The sequence below is a fragment of the Battus philenor genome, unplaced genomic scaffold (assembly GCF_028537555.1).
Source record: "Battus philenor isolate CCGP_79_NKW_IND1 unplaced genomic scaffold, ilBatPhil1.0.hap1 SCAF_22, whole genome shotgun sequence".
Classification (NCBI taxonomy): domain Eukaryota; kingdom Metazoa; phylum Arthropoda; class Insecta; order Lepidoptera; family Papilionidae; genus Battus; species Battus philenor.
The window spans coordinates 4233295-4252255 of NW_027181685.1; the positions used below are offsets into that span (position 1 = coordinate 4233295).

Here is an 18961-nt window from a genome sequence, read left to right on the forward strand (position 1 = left end):
TTACTTGCAGATATTTGCAGTTTTTTACATTTATCTAGACTTTTCAGACGCGACAAGCTGTTTACTCGCATCCGCTAAGCAACCTTACTGTATCTCAATTACAATGTGACATACAAAAGCCTATGGATTTTCAAGTCTTTCACTTATTCAATCCGTTTTAACTGACTTGAGATATCTTTATAGCGCAATAATATCACATAGAAAATATGTACATTTTTGTTGACGCTTTTCTTCTGATACCACAAGAAGGCGTCTCATCTAATAAACAGTACCGTACATCCTAATCCAAAAACCTGAGTCCACAAATACTTTGAAAGATAAAGTCCATGATTTCCATTAATTATATCCATTTTAGATGGCATTATATAACTGTATAGCGTAATAACATAATTTCAAAAGAATCAACGATTTAGTTGTACGTTTCTGTTTTGCGTATAACTGTAACATGCAATAGACCCTGACTAATAAATATATTAAACTTACCTACTGTAGCTATTAATTGTACAATTTTTTTTAATTTTGCCCTAATTTTTTGGAATATTTTGATTAGCTTGCATTTGTTACATTGTTTATTGTTGTTGTTTTGTTATATATATATATTTGGTGGTAACATGGTGGTGGCTATGCTGTATATATTGTCGTTTCTGCACGTTGCAAAAAGCAGTATGTTTTCATTTATTAATCAATACAATCTTAAACATGCATTTTAAACATAATAATGATATATTACTTTCATAGTTTTAAACCTTATATGACTATTGTAAGGCCTGAACCTCCCCCAGAATAATTTATGGAAGAATACCATAATCGCCGGCAGGCGGGTTCACGATCATATTATGGTATTGTGTTACGCAGAGGACGCTGTTACTCATCCTCTACAAACTTGTTTGTTAGTGGCAATCCTATATAATTATTGCACAAAGTGTGAATTATATAAGATTGTATCCCGAGAATCAAACCCTCGACCTCCTGACGTCCAAGACATTCGAGTCCTTTACCGCTGGGCTGCCACTACTTCTTTATTTTTACTTTATAATAATTTAGCGCAATTAAGTCACAACGTAATGCTTACTTTACAGCAGCAAAGAATCACGTCAGTAAAATGAGAATCCAAAAACAGATCCCAAGCGAAATATCTCGAGGTACCAGGGTGGTACATAACACATTTTTATTTTTTTAAATTTTATATTAATTTTTGAAATCGTTTCATTTTTGCAATATATATCATTATTATCATTATACGCCGATAATAGAGTATACAGCAATACAAACAGAAGCTGGATTTTATTGCGCCGCCGCAAATATTTCTACTAAATTTGATTCACATAATTTTAGGGGTGATTTAAGATCGAATTTTGAGGTAAAGACAGAATATTATAAAGTGCGCTTCACTATTCATCAGTCAGAGTTTCCAAGTTTTTATTAATTGCATTACTAGCAGTGTTACGGAAACACTGGTCGCTATATTACATGCGGCTTTATTAACACACCATAATATATTTGTTCAGATTAGCTAACTTACGACTCCACATCGTCCAGTTCACCTTCGTCCTCGAAATACTCGTCTTCTTCAAATTTGATCCTCGGGAGTGACAGATCCATTTACGTAAACAAACGCACTACTATAATACACACTACAGCTATAGATACTATACACTACTGTACAAAAAACCCACCACAATTATCATAAGCAAATGTTCAAGACTTGTAGAATAATTTTCAAATAAAGCACTTTATGTATGTTTTTGGGATACGTAACGAGACTGCGTACGCGCATCGTAGAGGGTTGGGGATGAAGTGATGGGGAGAGGTCCCCTCGTCCCTGCAGCCCCCCGGACAGCGTGGTGGGGATGCCAGGTAGCTAGGGGTCGCAAATCCCAAATTCTTGGTATTGAAATAGAATAATGCAGGCCTACTATTCGTTCGTGCAACGTTTTTATGTGTTGTGTGAACGTTGTTATTGCTTATGCGATTGTATTTGCCCCAAAGCGACTGATTGAATGAACGTAGACCGTATCTGACCCATTGTTCTTACTAAACGCTTTGTCCGACTTGAGTTTCACTAATTTACTAATTACTAGGTCGTTATGTTAATTTAAAATATTACGCGGCACGCAATTAGTTTGAAAGTTCATTAAAATGTTTTCGTGCCAGAGTATGTACGAAATAAATAATGAAGTTCGAAAACAAAGTAAACTTTTACAGACAAAGTTATAATTTAAATATGAATATGACAGTTCGCGTGATCAAAATTTGAAAGCAAGACACTAAAAATTTATACAAAGGTTATTAAATGTAAATTATTAATTATGACTTTAAGAAAGATTAAGTATTTGAGATTTCTTTGGAATTCTTGACAGTATTTGCATCCGTCTATACATTGAAAATTGAAATTCTAACATTATGGTTAATTTTTTGATTCCGAGTTGCCCCGAACGTTTCGACCGAGCGAAAATTTGTGGTAGACATGGTTATATGATATTTTGTTTTTTGCTCAGTAATTGTTATTACTATAGCACACGTATAACTAAAAACACAGTGTAAAAATGGTTAAAAGGTTAGTTTGCCAATCTGGTGAAATAGTGGTTTGTAGCTGCCCTCACAAGCTAGCGTTACATCTATCTGTTAATTTAAAAGAACAGGATACATTATTTCTGTTACGGAATATCTACATCTCTGTAACATCTGCAGCCAGATATGTTTTTTACCAAGTCATATGCAACCTTATATTTAAATCTTCATAAGTTGTCACGACTTATTTTCATGTAACACATTGTGGATCTGATGTTTAATGTATGTTTAACACAAAAACAAAAACTTAAAAACTAATAAAAGGAAAAACATATCCTAAAAGTATAATCACCAAATGTCTCGTCTGTATCAGTGTATACTGACGTAGGTTCTCGGCAACAGGGTCTGGCGCAAAGCACAGGCGGAGCGGGTGGCGGCGCGGGCGGCGGGGACCGCTCCGCATCGCACGCGCGACTCGGCACCGCGCACGCACCACAGCAGCCCGGCCCGACGCCAACCCACAACTTGTTCTGCGAACGATCAGAAAGCTCTTGTAACTTGTGCCACACGGCAAACATATATTATAAATAAGTAATAGATATGAAAGTTTTAAGGGCGAGAAGGTATTACAAATTTACTGTCAATTACAGAATGGCACACCTTATTCAAAAATCAATGGATAAGAAAAAATACTGCAATAACAGTATCAAAAAGATTTTTAAATACATGTGATCGCATATTAAAATTAAATATTTGTTCAATTACCTGTCCCTACAGAGTTTATACTATCAGAAATCATACAAGTGTAGCATTCCAATAAAAAATGTAACGTGTTTCAGAACCAACACTTTATATAATGCGATATTATAGATAGGTGTAAAAGCTTTAGAATGTGCCGCTGACAAATGAGCTACACATTCACTCCCTTATAGCTTTTTAAACTTATAACTAACCACTCGTTATATGTCGAATGTAAGCCTTTTATTCTAAGGCAAACAATCAATTTTCATGTCATGGAGTTTATTAAGTATTTAAGAACCCATGAGTTTGCACTATATAGCAGTCCCTACACATATTGCACTGGTTGATATCATCGATTTAATACTTTTTGGTATTCTAAACCAACGAGGTGAACGAAGTCTTAAGATAATCGGTCTCAAAAAGGATTAAATATTTATAACTTGGGCTACAAAATGACAGACTTACGATCCTAAGATTTACGACCTACCTACAATCGCAAGGCTCAATCCTCTAGCGGCTACCACTGCTCACAAAAGGACCCGTATGTTTTCGACAATAGAAAGGAATACTTTGTCTTTGGAAATGAATTTCCGCGAATTAGTGGCGGCATTTTCTGTCTTCTTTAAAAAGTTAAAATTTAGACAAAAGAAGCGAGCGTTAGCAATCTGTTTAACATTACTTTCAAGCGGTAATCAACGTAACCAAAAAACCATTAAATTCTAAAAGTTTGAAGGCAATAAACAATTCCCAGAATTGTTACAGGCCGACGAAAATTATAAGCACATTTTTACCAAGCGGGATTAATTATTACCTGGAATTGAGTAACCAGCATAAATCATTACCGTAGGTAATGGATTTTTTATAATTATTTTATTTGGTTAGACATTTTTATCATAGCATACACCTCTATAAAACACGTTTTACTCAAATATTTTTCACGCATGTAATTACATGTATGTACAACAAGCTAAACATTTCAATTTGAAACATCAATGGAATGACAGCTTGTTAGTGTCGCGTCTTCTTAACGGCATTAATTTGAGTTTTATTAACGCGAATCAATTACTTAATTTTTAATATAATCCTGATAGTTAATTTAATTTGCAGTAATTTTCATTTGTTAATCATTTTTCATTAATTATTTATTGAAATTAATTTATTTTATTATTTATTTCATTATTAAAGTGTCAAAACAATATTCACATCCGGTGTTTGCATATTTAAATTTTATACCTACAGATAGTGATAAAAATTCACTTCTTCGGGAAAAAAGATCGATGAAATTGTTGTTGTAAGTTGTTTGTTACTCTCTAGCTTCAACCAACATACCTTTTTCGCTGTCGAGAACGAAAGTTTCTAAACCTAACCCTACCTACAATTTTATCGTTAAACGTGTCGAGGGTCAAACGTGCTACCTACAATAATTAGCCACAGTCATTAACCACTACACTAACCCTACTGCAAGCGTTTGCAATAAACACAAAAAAGTAAAATATTTAAAAAAATATGTTTTTAATAACACTAAGAAAATAAATTTATTTTATTACACCGTTAAAAGTGTAAAACTTAATATGTATTTTCGATACATATTAATATAAGAAAAAAACTAGTTTGTTCATGTGTTTCGAAGATTTTTAATTTAAGTGCAACTATCTTGATTCAAAAGTCATTTCGAAAATTCAATAATCGAATGTATTGCTACACATGTGGGAATTTCGAAGTTTCGTTCCTTTTTAACATTTTTGTCGAGGCCCGTGGAGTCTCATGGAGAAAGAAAAATCGTAAGAAATCTCATTTTAACTTTAGTATTATTTGCTTTACATAATCATTAATTCATTAAGTTTAAAAGATAATAAATAAAGTGATACCTTGAAATACCTTTTTTTCCCTATTGGTTTTCTACAGGTATTTTTTATTATTTTTCGATAGTATAATGTCAGAGCAGCTAATTTACGATAAAAATTACAGGCATACACGAGTACTTCATCATTGTTATATCCTAATTAAGAGGTTTAGACGTTTATTAGTAGCATCTTAGTAATGTTTAGTACACATTACTAAGGGTATTTTTTGGGTATGCAGAATTTAACTTAAAAAATATGTTGGAATATTACTATTTAGTTTTAAATAGATATGCTATTCATTAATACCACATCAAGTACAATGAAAATAATATTATAAATTTACTTTTCGGTAGGACTAAGTGTACCGACGACATGTCCAAAATCGCGAGAAATCGCTGAACGTGGCAGCGCAGGACCGGCTACCGTGACGATCTTTTTGACGACGGTGAGATTGAGTATGGGTGTTTAATCTACAATTAGAAAAGGAGTTGAAAAAGACTTCATAATGATGACGAACATGTCAACGACGTTAAAAAACCATTAAAACGACTTATATAAGTATGCAATCACTATTAATCTTTATTAATCAATCATTGAATTTTAGAAATAACTAATTAGTTTAGATAAATATTATCACATTATCTCTGATACGCGACCGATTAATTTTAAGGTATTTAATGTATTATGATAAGGCAAAGAAAATAACTTACTACATAATACACGTAGTCATACTAATGGGCGGTCTGGCCACTACTCGAGTTCAAGTGTTGTCGGTTCGATCAACAAAACTGCAATAGCATGTATTTAGCTTTTTTTTTGCATATACAAGACATTTTCAAAGTTTATTGTGTTATCTAGAGTTTTTCTGCCAAAAATGTAGGAGCTTCTACTTTTATAAACTAACATTCTAAAAAACAATAACAAACTAAAATATTTTAAAACGCTATTCCTATATTATACGAGCTTGGTAATAACTCAGAATAGTATATTTAAATCAAGAATTGCCAAACAGTAGCGGTTTTTTAATTTCGAAAAAAAAAACCAAAAGTGCTATGAAATCAATTAAATAAATTTATTCACTTACACGTTTAAATTGCTGTAAGAAGAGTTTTATTACAACTTTTCATATTGATGATGTTAATGTTAGTTCTTAAACGTAGAGAAGAGTAACTTCATATGAAAGTTATATTTTACGGCATACATTTAAACGATAAAAAAATAATCTGTTTACGTAACCTCTATTATAATTTGATCTCACTTGTAATCTACGCCGCGGGACTATTGAATAATGTATAAATGTTAATCGAATGCATAAAGCATTCAAATTATTACAATATACACACGAATGTTGCATCTTTTGAACAAAGAGCTGGAACTTTTGGACACGAAATAGAAGACGACCGTTTGATAAACATGAGCATGACGTCACCCTGTGTTATAAACGGACCCAAATTTGGATTGTATCATTAGGTTATTTCTGTTTTGCACGAATGTGCTCGAAAGTATAATTAGCGTGCGGTCCCAGAAGCTGATCATTTCCTTGACTAAAATAATACACTTCGAACGAGTCATGAATATGAAAGAATATGAAAGACATGTAATTGAATATTTTCCAACAAATTACTTTGCAATACAGACATTTAGTATATTTTACACCTGTCTCTTCATATCTATACAATATTATTAGCGCTGTGATAGGAACTACAACATATATGCTAATATAAATAGTAGTAATTACCTATTTACATAGTTGACGTGCAAATCGTCATATAATTGATGGTACACATGTACGATACGAAGCTCAAGCGATAAATTCCTTATTTACCTATAATTCTGTATCTTCTCGAAGTTAATTTAACTAACCTGGACAGTAACGTAGTTGTAAAAAAAAAAAGAATATTTATGTTACTACTATGGTATAACGACGACAGTCATTAAAGAAATTGCGATACAGTGTCCGTCTACAGGAAACTCGTGAACCTTTCAGCCGTCGTTGGCACATCGATGTGCCCCGCCTACTGTCACTACAGAAAAGCAATTCTTCGAGCTTTGTTGGCGACCTAGGCCCGCTTGCGAATTTGCCTATTCCTGTTTTTATTATAAAATGAGTGACAGATTAAGAAATGTTAAAGCAACTTGATCATTAGATGAGAAGTTTGTTCAATACCATGAGTATGACATCCATCAGTCTAGCCGATTTATAGCCGGTAAAAAGAAACTATTGTAAGATAAGGAGCTTATGTATGTATGTGTAATAACGAGCCACGCGCCACGACGCCAGCCCGGGCGACTTACAAAGCATCCGGTTATGAAACCCGTCCGGCGATAAGCAACACGGAAAAGAACGTGCAGAGCTCTGCCCCGACCAGTTCCGACACGACCGACCGCCGACATCCACTCTAAATGATTGACGTCTTGACACGTTGCATATAAAAAAACTAATCAGCGAAATCAATGAAACTCACAACAAAATGTTGTCACGTAATCGCAAATTTTATTTGACACAGAAAGATGACTTCTTGTGTTTCATAAAAAGTTATTACGACATCAAAGTGAAGATAAATTGCATATTAAAAAAAACACAAAAAAACATTGCGACTTAAATCGCCGTTTAATTAATTCTAGAGATAGTGTCCGGAACTCAACCGAACTTTAACAAGAGTACTCAAGGGTGGCTTAACCTATTGTGCAGGGTGTGCAATGTAGACGGGCGCCGCCGTTTCAGGGGGCGACACCTAAGAGCATCGTCTTGGACCGTCATGCTCGCTTAGTTTCGCAACAAAGATGTGCTACAGGCATAAAAACAATGAGTGTTTGCTTGTTCTGCCGTCATAAGAAGAAAGGCCGTAACTAATACATACCATACTGTAAACTATGCCTACTTATAAAATAGCTTTTTGAAACATGAAAAAAAATTCTTGTTACGACGGAATAGTTAATAGTTATAGACGCGGGGGGGAGGGTCTGACCTTTGGGGCGCCAGGGTTTTATTGCACACGGGCGCTACACAAGCTAGAGCCGCCCCTGAGAGTACTAATCTATTCAAAACAGAAAGATGTATGGTCATACGTCATAGCGACGTCATCATCATGGGTTATCTTGTTGCATACCACAAATTACAAAGCAATTTCGTAAATGTCAACAATTATATACACCGACTTACCTACATTTACAATTTCCTCAATGTCAATATATTAATGAATAAAACGAACACCATTAAATGTTTAATTAAAAGCATTAAAAGTCCACTTTTGTTTTTTAAGTAAATTCTTACAAGCTAAGCTTCAATGTTACTAAGAAAGGTATACTCGTACAACCGAAAGGGGGTTGAAAGTTATGATTTGTGTTCTAATCTATTCAAAACAGAGCTATTTAAGTTAAATCACTGTAGAGTTAATTTCGTCTAGTGATAGTATAATAGTTACATCTTTAATATATTCCAGCTATCTGTATAGCAGGAATTGTGTTCAAATCGATATAATTTGTGTACTGAACAAACTTTGTGAAATTGTTTGCAGAAGAGAATTATTCGTAAAATCTGAGCTATATATTCTCTTAGAGAAAAGCACGTAAAGAAAACAATATGAAAACCCATTGTCAACAAGTATATGATAAATCTTGTCTATGAGCTTAAAGTAATAAGTATAAGAAAAATAACGATGTACACAAAAATACCAGAATAAAGAATGCCAAATTTGTTACACTATGATCTAGGATCTATAAAGCTAGTAACTCTTTTGTGGGCAACTATTTTACAATACACTTCCGAGTGACGTCCCAGAACCATCATATAATAAGTTTATGGGATTATTAAACCAAAACTTGTAAATTAATCATATTGTAGAGAATTGCTTTAACTAAAGGAATAATGATATTAGTGCAAGTGAAATTAAAACTACATCGATGAGTTTCGGTTGAAGTGGTCTGCTTCCAACGTCTTTCCTAAGACATTAACAAAATTGTTTGTTTACCTTGTAGATGTCCAACGGTGCGCTTGTCTTCCGCGGATTCTACTCAAGAACCTTAGGCCCCAGCGGCTATCTTTTTTTACACGCTATGTGTTTTCAAATAGGACTATTCTAGTGTTATTCTCATGACACAAAAGTGGTCAGTATAAATGATCTAAAGTAGATAATTATATGATTAAATTAATAGTAGATAAAAAAGTATCAATCGCAGCTCCTGGATCGCACGTCATCGCGTGTGTGGCAATCGCTGTACACGCGGTAACCGGCTTAGTCATAGCACTAGAGTATGTCCACGCAACGGAATGCAAAGTCTAATTTGCGCGGTTGCTTACTATGTATGATCCCAGACTGTCCTAATTTAATAAGTAGCAAGTTAATCTTCCTTTACGAGCGAATTTGAAAAGAGGGACAAACAAGTTCACTAAATATTGTTGCAGTTGTAAGAATTTTACACAAACTATTCCCTAAAGCTCAATGCCCACCGTGAGCAGGCATGTAAAGTGAAGAACTTGTTCGCGTGAGAAATATTTACTTACATATATATATATATAATAAAAAGTGATACACGTTATTATGAATCCACATATTAAAACATCATGTTACATTTTTTTCAATTGAATTCCCATCAGTCGAAAAACAGACATAATAAGATATCTTCACCTAAATCTCTAGAATTTATAATATTTTAAAGGAAACAAAACCAACGTACAAAAATTAGAAGTTGTCGACAACATTATCTATGTTATTGTAATAAACAGAGATTTTTAATTCATTATTTCTGCATACAGTAAATGCTTCGTCGGTTAAACACTATGCGACTGGGTGGTTGAGGGAATGGAGCGGGGAGATTTTTCGAAAGAGGAAGTACAAAGCACCTGCCGCACCCTTAGGCACCCTCAGACACGCTCAGGTAATAAGGAAAGTAACGGAGTAGCGTCCATTATAAAGTTTTATTACTCCCTTAGCCGTCTTTCTTTGAATCAATTATGACAAACGCTGTTAGACTAACGGTAGGTCTCGGCAACGGTGTATAACTATCTATATACATTCTATCCATAACCGAGTACACAGGCAGGAAAGAGTCATATAACAACAGATATAATTACTTTCAAAAAAAATTAAGAAGTTCAATAAATAAATCGTTTTAAAACCCTACTACATTGTGAAGGATTTTTAAATGATATAGTCATTGGAAATGAATTGGTCTAGTACTGTATTAAAGATATTGCAAAAGTGACAAAAAACCAGTCTGAACTCGTATGCTTTCTTCAGGTCGCGTTTGAAACCCACGTAGCTTTAAGTCCAGGGATGCTATTATGATCTAATCGTGGTTGTAGATAGTGAGATAAATTAAATGAACTTATTTAAAAAAAAAGATTAAAAAAAATGTTTTAGTTTTTTAAAGCGCACTGTTAGTAGTACAGTATTATGGGCATATAGCGAGCAAGACGATGACTTAAAATACCGGTGGTTACCGACAAAGTATAGAACGATTAGATCTGCACTACACATGACTGTCTAGACTTCATACATGTGGCCAGAATCCGGAATCGTGAAGGCATGACGTCAAGCGAAGCTAGTGACGAATTCATAATTGAACAACAGTGCACCGAAAAGGAACTGATTCTATTTTTACATATCCATGCAACAATGTGTACATAGTATTAAGAAAAAATATTTAAAAATTATTTTGTGTGTATATAATAATATTCCTAAAAACAACGAACTCTCTTTATCAATTTCTGTTATTACTTTACGCATTGAAACCAGCATTCCTCTTCGGCGTACGACTGGACACAATCACCGCTACGTCATAACGACACTGTCATAGCTTATCACGTTGCATACCACGAGTTACGAAGCAATTTCGTAAATGTCAACAATTATATACACAGTCTTATCAACATTTACAACCTACCCAATGTCCATAGCAAGATAACGTACTAATGAATAAAACAGTAAATATGTGTCTTAATCTTACGTATATTTTTTTCTCGTCACGATATAAAGGGAGACCAGATTAAAGTCCACTTTTGTTTGTTGAATAACTTTTCGTTTTAACTGAATGAGGTCACTCGTTACGCATCTTACACCAACTTTGAGTGGCCACCACGAAGTCCAGATTTATCGCCTTGCGATTTTTTATGGAGAAATCTCAAGAGCGGAAAGTTTTGTAAATCTCTGAAAAAATTTGCAAAAAATTTTTAATTTAAGCATAGCTTTCGTGAATAAATGTCGGCTATTCCAACAGCTTAAGCTGGCAGGTGTGTTTTGGAGACCCTTCGAATGTTCCCGAAGATTTGGTCGACATCTCGACAATTTAATTCTCAAAAAATAAATAAAATTCCTTCGTCTGTAAATAAAAAAATATATTCGTCAAAGCTGATCATCTTTTGCATTGTTACCGTTGTATGTAAATCGATATAGGTACTAAGAACGACCGTTTACAAAACTGAATAATTAAAAATAACAAGAGTTTTTTGGTAAAGACTTAAATATTGGTATACAAATCCTCGAGTATTGTTCATCGCATCGTTCCCGTTAGCGTGGCGAAAACTTGAACCATTTATTGAAATCATAATTATATACTGTAACTCAATGTTCAATGAAATTTATCAATGGCTGATGAATTAATTACATTACACATTGGAGGTCATAATTGCAGAGTTAGACACAATATTGAACACATGAGAGATTTCGCATTCTGCAAGCTAAAGCGACCCGTACAAGAATTGATTGTGCACTACCATTTCTATATTGATTGTCGAAAAATCTAGACTAAAGTATATAAACTATATATTGATTTTTAAATAATATAGTTATTTCATATGATTTAAAGTCATCAAGTACAAGGGTAAAATGAGAAGTTCCGTATGTTCCGCTTCAAAAAGCGCTCGGTTTGGCATTGCGATGAGGAAAGCTATTGCGTTGATATAGGTAGCGTGGTGAATATATATCGAGTTAAAACTTACTTTCCTATTTGTTCGAGGCTATGTTCTGTACTACGACACTGGTCTCACCTGCCAAGTTTAATAAATAGAAACCTTTCAATTTTAGAAAATATTAACAAAACAAATTTAAAATGTAAGTTTAGATTATTTACGACATCTTACGATTATACGATGTAGATATTTCTGAGCATATTATTCTAACTTCAACCTTAATAGATCATTTAACAATCTCCGTATAGTATAGCCAAAGATTTATTATTTTATTGAGTAGTACATTGAAAATGTATCTTGTTTTCTAATTTTTTGCACCGGCCTTACCTTAGCTGCGTAATACTAAGGAACACAAAGTCCATTGTAAAAGAAACACCGCCGCCTATAAAACATAAGCTTAGCTGGAAATTACACAGATAATCATAGGGCCGTGCGATTAATGTATACTATTGTTTTACAACACAAATCTACGTACAATAGACTAAGGATGCTGTTGTAAGTTTATACTTTTATTATTAATAGTTAAAAACTACACGAAAACTAAGCTTTAGCTTTATAAATGATATAGCTATATACTAAATTTGTTATTTACTTAAATACAATATTAATTCCAGGTTAATAATGATATTCCTTCACACTCACCGTCACCCCTGAGTTTAGAAATAAAACTTTATAGGCTTCTCTATTACTTTATTTCTTATGTGGTGATTTTAGGAAACCAAATATTTTTTTAATTTTGAAAAAACGTCTTTCAAGGGGGTACACCTGAATGCAAAGGACGAAATGTTAAATAAAATAAAGCAAACAACGCAATTATTAGCAAACAAGTTGAAGCATTTATACAAAGCATGCAAGTATGTCCTGAAATAACATAAATGCATCGTGCTGAATGCACTCATCGCTATGTATACTTCAGTTTTGCTGTCGCGTCGAGGAATCTCCCTGCAGCGATGCACACTGCAGGCAGCTAGTAATGACGCCGCCTACCAGCATCGGTCTAACGACCGGATTCAGTTATGCCGAGACAACACCATGCTTTTATAGAAATTAATATGTTGACCATGTGAGATGAATGTGCGGAATATGAACTGGTATTATAAATGCGTGCATACATCAAATAGATGCTTGGTGTTGACTAACGAAAGCATGTACAATGTGATTGGTTATAGGTTTAAAACTTTAAAGGGGTGAAAGTGGCTCATTAACAGCCAATTTATAATTTATGTATACTACATAGAACGCACCCTGTTCAAAAATCATTGGTTTCAGGCATAATAATTATCGTAATGACAATACAGTAAGAAAAAAACGTATTCAAAATTCAGATTGAATATTGATTAAATTCAATTGCTGTTAATTGTTCCTGTAGATTTTATACTTCCAGAAGTTATCATTTCCCATCGCTATAGAAAATATAAATCAATGTCACTATTTCAAAGTGATCACTTTATACAAGGTATTTGGAAATAGATATAAAAACTTTAAATCTTTTTGCGCACAAATGAGCTATACGTTTCCCCTTTAAAGCTACATAATAACTAATCACACTGCATGTACTCACAAATACATCTCTACAATGTGTTTCAGACATTTGTAATTAAAGGCATCTGGTAACCAAAATATCTAAGTGATGTGCGATCCGTTGTGGAGTGCACAAATAGACTTGCGTGATGGCAAATAATCTTTTATAAAACACGTAATGCATTCTTCGCCAAAGCTTGCATGCAAAAATATTTTAAGCGTACAGAAATAACTAGTAATTTATTCGTTTGTAATGTTCAAACAGAACGTACTTCTGGCATACTGTTGTACAAATACACAAGGTATGTTAAATTGCTAAAATGTTCGCAGCGCGGCGGATTCTAGCCGTGAGATGGTTAAGTTTTTCTTAGACGATGCCCATCTGCGACTTTAATACTAGACTACCTATTACGTACAATCTAGTTTTTTTTTAAACGCGTGTTTTTCTACACGTACCAAAAACTATTCAAAAAACATTACAAAGAAGTATACTGTATAGGTACCAGCTTGAGCATTACTGTCACATAAGTGAAGCATTTAATTGTTGGAAGGTGTATGTAACGTGAAAGCTAATTTGGAGAGCATACAGTTAAATGATTGGTAAACGATAACTGCGCAACTTTTTGTACATCTATGTAAACAAGTCAAATAACATGTTGGCTCGTAGAGAACAAGTGAATAGTATTTGATTTGGAACGATTAAAAATTGTAAATCATCGAAAAAGTCTTTAATATTTTATTAACTCTATTACATAAATAAACATAATAAACGCTCATGAATTATTATATTTATAGGAAAAATATGTTAAGGTTAAATTAGTGCATAAATGTAACAATAAAAACAAAATGACTGTAAATTAGTCCACGTAATATATTTAAGATTATTTTTTAAAAAAAATACCAAATATTAATTTGTTACATTATAATGTTATAATACTTTTACAATAGTCTGTGACTACTTTTCAAGTGACAACAGAAAAGAAGTGAATTAATTATACAATCCAAAAATTCCAAAATTTTAATTTTAATTAGGAATTATGACAATTTTAAATATTTTGCCGAAGCGGTTAGAGATATGCATGGATAAAAATGGTTCGATAATTGAGACTTGTTTTTAACGTTTATTGTAAAAACATTAAAGTTATACTAATTAAGAGTCTTGTTCCAATGTTTGGGGGTTTCCATTTCACTTTATGTTCATAATAAAAAAGTCCAATTAAAATAAAATCTAACAGTAAACCGGTTGATACAGATTTATTGCAGGCAGGGCGTCTCCCACGGTGTCGAGTCGTGACTGGGGAACAGCCCACAATTGGTCCAGATTTGCCCACGCCGCACCGTAACGGCTCTGTATGTGGAGCGGCAGCCTCGTATAGTTTATGATCAGTTGCTTTATGGTTACTTGCACGGCTTTATGGTCCATCCGGCGACCCTGATGCGGTCGAAATTATGTTTAGTTTTATGTAACACTACATACGTTTAATTGGATTTATATTTAAAATTTTTCGTACTGAATAAAAATAAATGTAATATTGTATTATTTAATTTAGTTATTTGACGTATGGTTTCACCGACACATAATTCTCAAATTGTTGCTCTCACTAAAGAAGAATTAGCAAAAATTAAAAAATACAACGCACTATGCTATAACACCATGCTTTCTCGTTTATATACATTAATCGTAATACATTCCGTCCATGTGACACATATTAAGTGCACATATCGATATGAATAGAACAGTCTTGACACCGATTTGGGCCTGTATATTTCTAAGCTATAATTTCTCCGACGGCGGCCTCACCAATGGGCGCGGCGATTTGCGCTTAGTGATAGACGGTGTGGTTTTCATTTGATGTAACTTGTGAATATCTTATTCGGAGTTATAACTTACAATGTTTATGATAACTATTTAAATGATAACTAGATATTTAAGCGAATCCTTCAATAATCATTGTATCAGTCGTAGGACATCTAGTGCCGGACATAGGCCATCTACAATAACACAAACGGGTGTCATTATCGCGTCAGCGGGTTGAGGTCTACTACAGGGCATAGGCCTTCTTCCGAGATCACCACATTGACCGGTCTTGCACTGCCGTAGGAGGCCGCTTACCCACGCCGCGTCTACTTAGACTTAGATTCGTTTAAGCAAGCAGTTTAAAGTAATTGAAAAGAGTGCTACGTAAGTATAAAGCAACGGTATACAAAGCGTAAATGGATCTCCGTATCTCCGAAGCGGTACAGCTGTGACCTCAGTGGCAGCATGTCAAGGATCGTATATCGCAGTATCGGGGCAGCGCCGCTCCGTGTTTAGATCGTTGACTTTAAAGGAGTTTCTACCTGACCCCCATATCTGGCAACTGTGCCGGCGGGCGTGCTGCTTTCATTACCGCGCAATTCTTTTTAATAGCGCTATATTAAATGGCCCGTGTTCAACGACGGAGATTAGCGGCAGACAATGGCGCTGATACCGATCAATGTTAAGACGTACGTGAAGCGGTGCAGTGGGACGTCAGGTATAACGGTAAACTTTTACAGTAATTTAAATGTACTTATTTCTTATGTTATTAACAAATTTGTTGCATAAGCATTTTTTAATAAAAATTTTAAATGACGACTAAACCATCATCCATAACATTTGCGCTTATCGTGCTTGCTATTTTTTCATGACTGTGACTCGTTTGTTTTATTGGCATGTAAAGCTTATATTGACTGGAGGTGTCCTCCTCTGTAGCTAAATCGGTTTGGGGAACTATTATTAATATTTTTAAATAATATAATTTCTATTATAGGCGGTAATTAAGAATACGAATTTTAGGAAGTATTAAATAAATTGTAAAAATAATGACGACGAACAGAGACAGTTGTACGACAAAAATATTGTTCATCTCCTTCGTTTTCTTGTCTCCTGAGCTCTTAAGAGAACATGGCGCCGATAAATTATAAGCTAGGCGCACGGACACTACAATTTCTAAATTTTTAGGGACAGTTGCAGCTACGAAAAATATAGTAAGCGACGTCTATTGTTTAATATTAAATCGAAATATTATTAAAACGCATAGTTAACGTGGAGACAATTAATTTTATAACTTCTTTATTATGTAAGTATAGATAAAAGTCGACGATCATGTTTCAAATTTAAGCTCTTAATTAGAACATTAATCTTGAGAACGTACGAAAAGTTAATATAAATGTTTCCTTAAGTTTCAGCATCTCATAGACAAAAACAAGCTTGTCAGCCTGGAACAAGAAAGCTAGCATTCAAGAAACGTGTTGTGCTCGCGTAGACATCTCGAAACACTCCGTGTCGATCCCCCGAGCCGTTCGAGAATAGATTGGCTTGTAATCTGTTGTATGGGATAGAATTGAAGTACAATATCGTAACCTAAGACTTTCGTAAAACGTATATATTTTCGTCACAAATTTTGTTTCGCGCAGATATCTATTTTTTTAAGAAACAATTTTCGATTAATAAGGATAGTCTCCTTTTTAAATCTGCGGGGTTAAGCATCTAAACTAAAAGCGACAATTCGATTATGAGGAAAGTACTAAAGTAGGTATTCATAAAAGGAGGGCGCACTCGGAAGTTAATCGAAAATATTAAAAACTATCATCATCAAGATCAAGACTCTCTCGGTAACTTCACACATGAGGCCATTCCAGTTCTTATTTTCCGTTTATAAATGATTTGAGAGATAATAATAAAATAGGTCATTACTGTTGAAGCATGTTAAAATTATTGGGCTAATAAGTTGAATTGTTTGTTTCATTTTAAATACCCCGAGTATCATAAATTTAAAGACATTTCGTATTACATAGAGACACAAGATTTATTGAACGAAAATAAAAATATGAAGTTAATTTTATATTTTTGTTTTCGTTTAACAGATTAATTTCAATTAAGAGTCGTATAACTTTTACTAGTCTTCATTAAAATAATTTCAGCAGTGAGACGTCTACTGCTGGTCATAGACCTCTCCCAGAGGTTTCCATGAGGATTAGTTTTTTTTTTTTTTCCTCTCGTACCCCTATCTTGAGTGGGACAGGGACTTAATCTTTTAATATAATTTTTTCACAGAATTTTTATTGTCTTTCTCTTCTATCGTTCTTCACATAATCTTTCAGTCTTGTCTATCTTTCATGTTACATTTCGTCTTTCTTTCTCATTCGCTCTATTCGTCTGACATTCTTCCCTTTTTTCTCCTTTTTACATTTATAATTTTAATTTTATTTAACATTGTTTAACATTGATCTTATACTATTATTTTACATTTTTGTTCTTCTAGCTTTTTATTTTGTTTTATATTTTTTACACAATGTTTGTTTTGTTTCTGTCGATGGCTTTTTTTGCGATTTCTCGACATAGGGATAAAAATGTCTTTTTATTTTCGCCACTGATCAGGGAGGGTATTGTCTCCTCCCTGACTTGAATTCCAGACCGGCACTCGAAGCCGACTGAGGATTAGTTAGAAGCGATCTGCATGCAGCGTATTCCGACGACCTTAACAAAGTCGTGTGTACAACTTGAAAGTGAAAAAACTCTGTCGTCCCACCGGAGCGGTGATCTTCATTCTAGAAGCTTCAGGCCCAGTGTCATCCGATCCGCTATGAGTCCCTGTCCACTACCACTTTAAATTCGCTGAGCTATGTCGGTTACTTTCGCAAGGTTCTTGCGTAAATGTATTTCTGTATTTGACTGCGCGCTGACAGTAATGTCAGTCAGTGATCGGTACGCGGGTCGGGACACGAGCGGCGTCCCGCTGTGTCGCCTATACTACTTGAGAACCCCGGCGAAGCGCCCTTGTCACCGACAGCCAACCGTCTGCCTTTGTTACTATTTGTTTATTAAAATTAATTCCGATCCTGTATTCGAGGAAAAACAATGGCTTCGGTTAATATTCTACTTCTGTATTAGTAATTGGAATAATTGTATTTATAAAAACATGATTCGAAAAATTTAAAACTGAAACACTTTACGATATTAAAGAAAGTAAACATCTTTTCAACTACGGGACGTCCAATGCTGGACACAGGCATCTCATAGATTTTCAATAGAAGTGATAACAATGTAAAACATTTTAATTTTTATAAAATGACTAGGTTACGCATACCACAGACAGCAAGACGTACCATCAAGTCTATTCTAGGTTCTTCAGAATACCAATGAGTTTCAGTTATTATTTAAAAAAGAATTTTATGAATATTTATTCATTTTGGTATTTACCATAACGATATTTTCTACTATATTAGTATTTTTCACAAGAAGTTGGTGTACGCTACACGGTATCTTTGGAATTTCAAATAAGAACTTGAGTTAATTAATAAAAATAGACTAAATTTCTTGATCCAGTAAGCTTACACTGAGAAACTGAGTCCGAAATCCAACACTTTGGGAATCCCTGATTTACATCCTGTTTGTCTGCGAACGTTAATT

General features: G+C 34.1%; 1 protein-coding gene across 2 annotated transcripts in view; it reads right to left on the bottom strand.

Annotated features, from left to right (window-relative positions):
* Hipk (Homeodomain interacting protein kinase) overlaps positions 1-18961 on the bottom strand; it is a 138271-nt gene that overhangs the window by 22504 nt on the left and 96806 nt on the right. Inside the window, exon 3 of one of the 2 annotated variants that reach the window (XM_068767123.1) lies at positions 2896-3041. In XM_068767123.1, coding sequence (XP_068623224.1) covers positions 2896-3041 — 146 coding nt within the window. Of the gene's footprint in view, positions 1-1522; positions 1949-2895; positions 3042-18961 lie in introns of those variants that run through there. The other variant, XM_068767124.1, reaches the window with a different exon arrangement.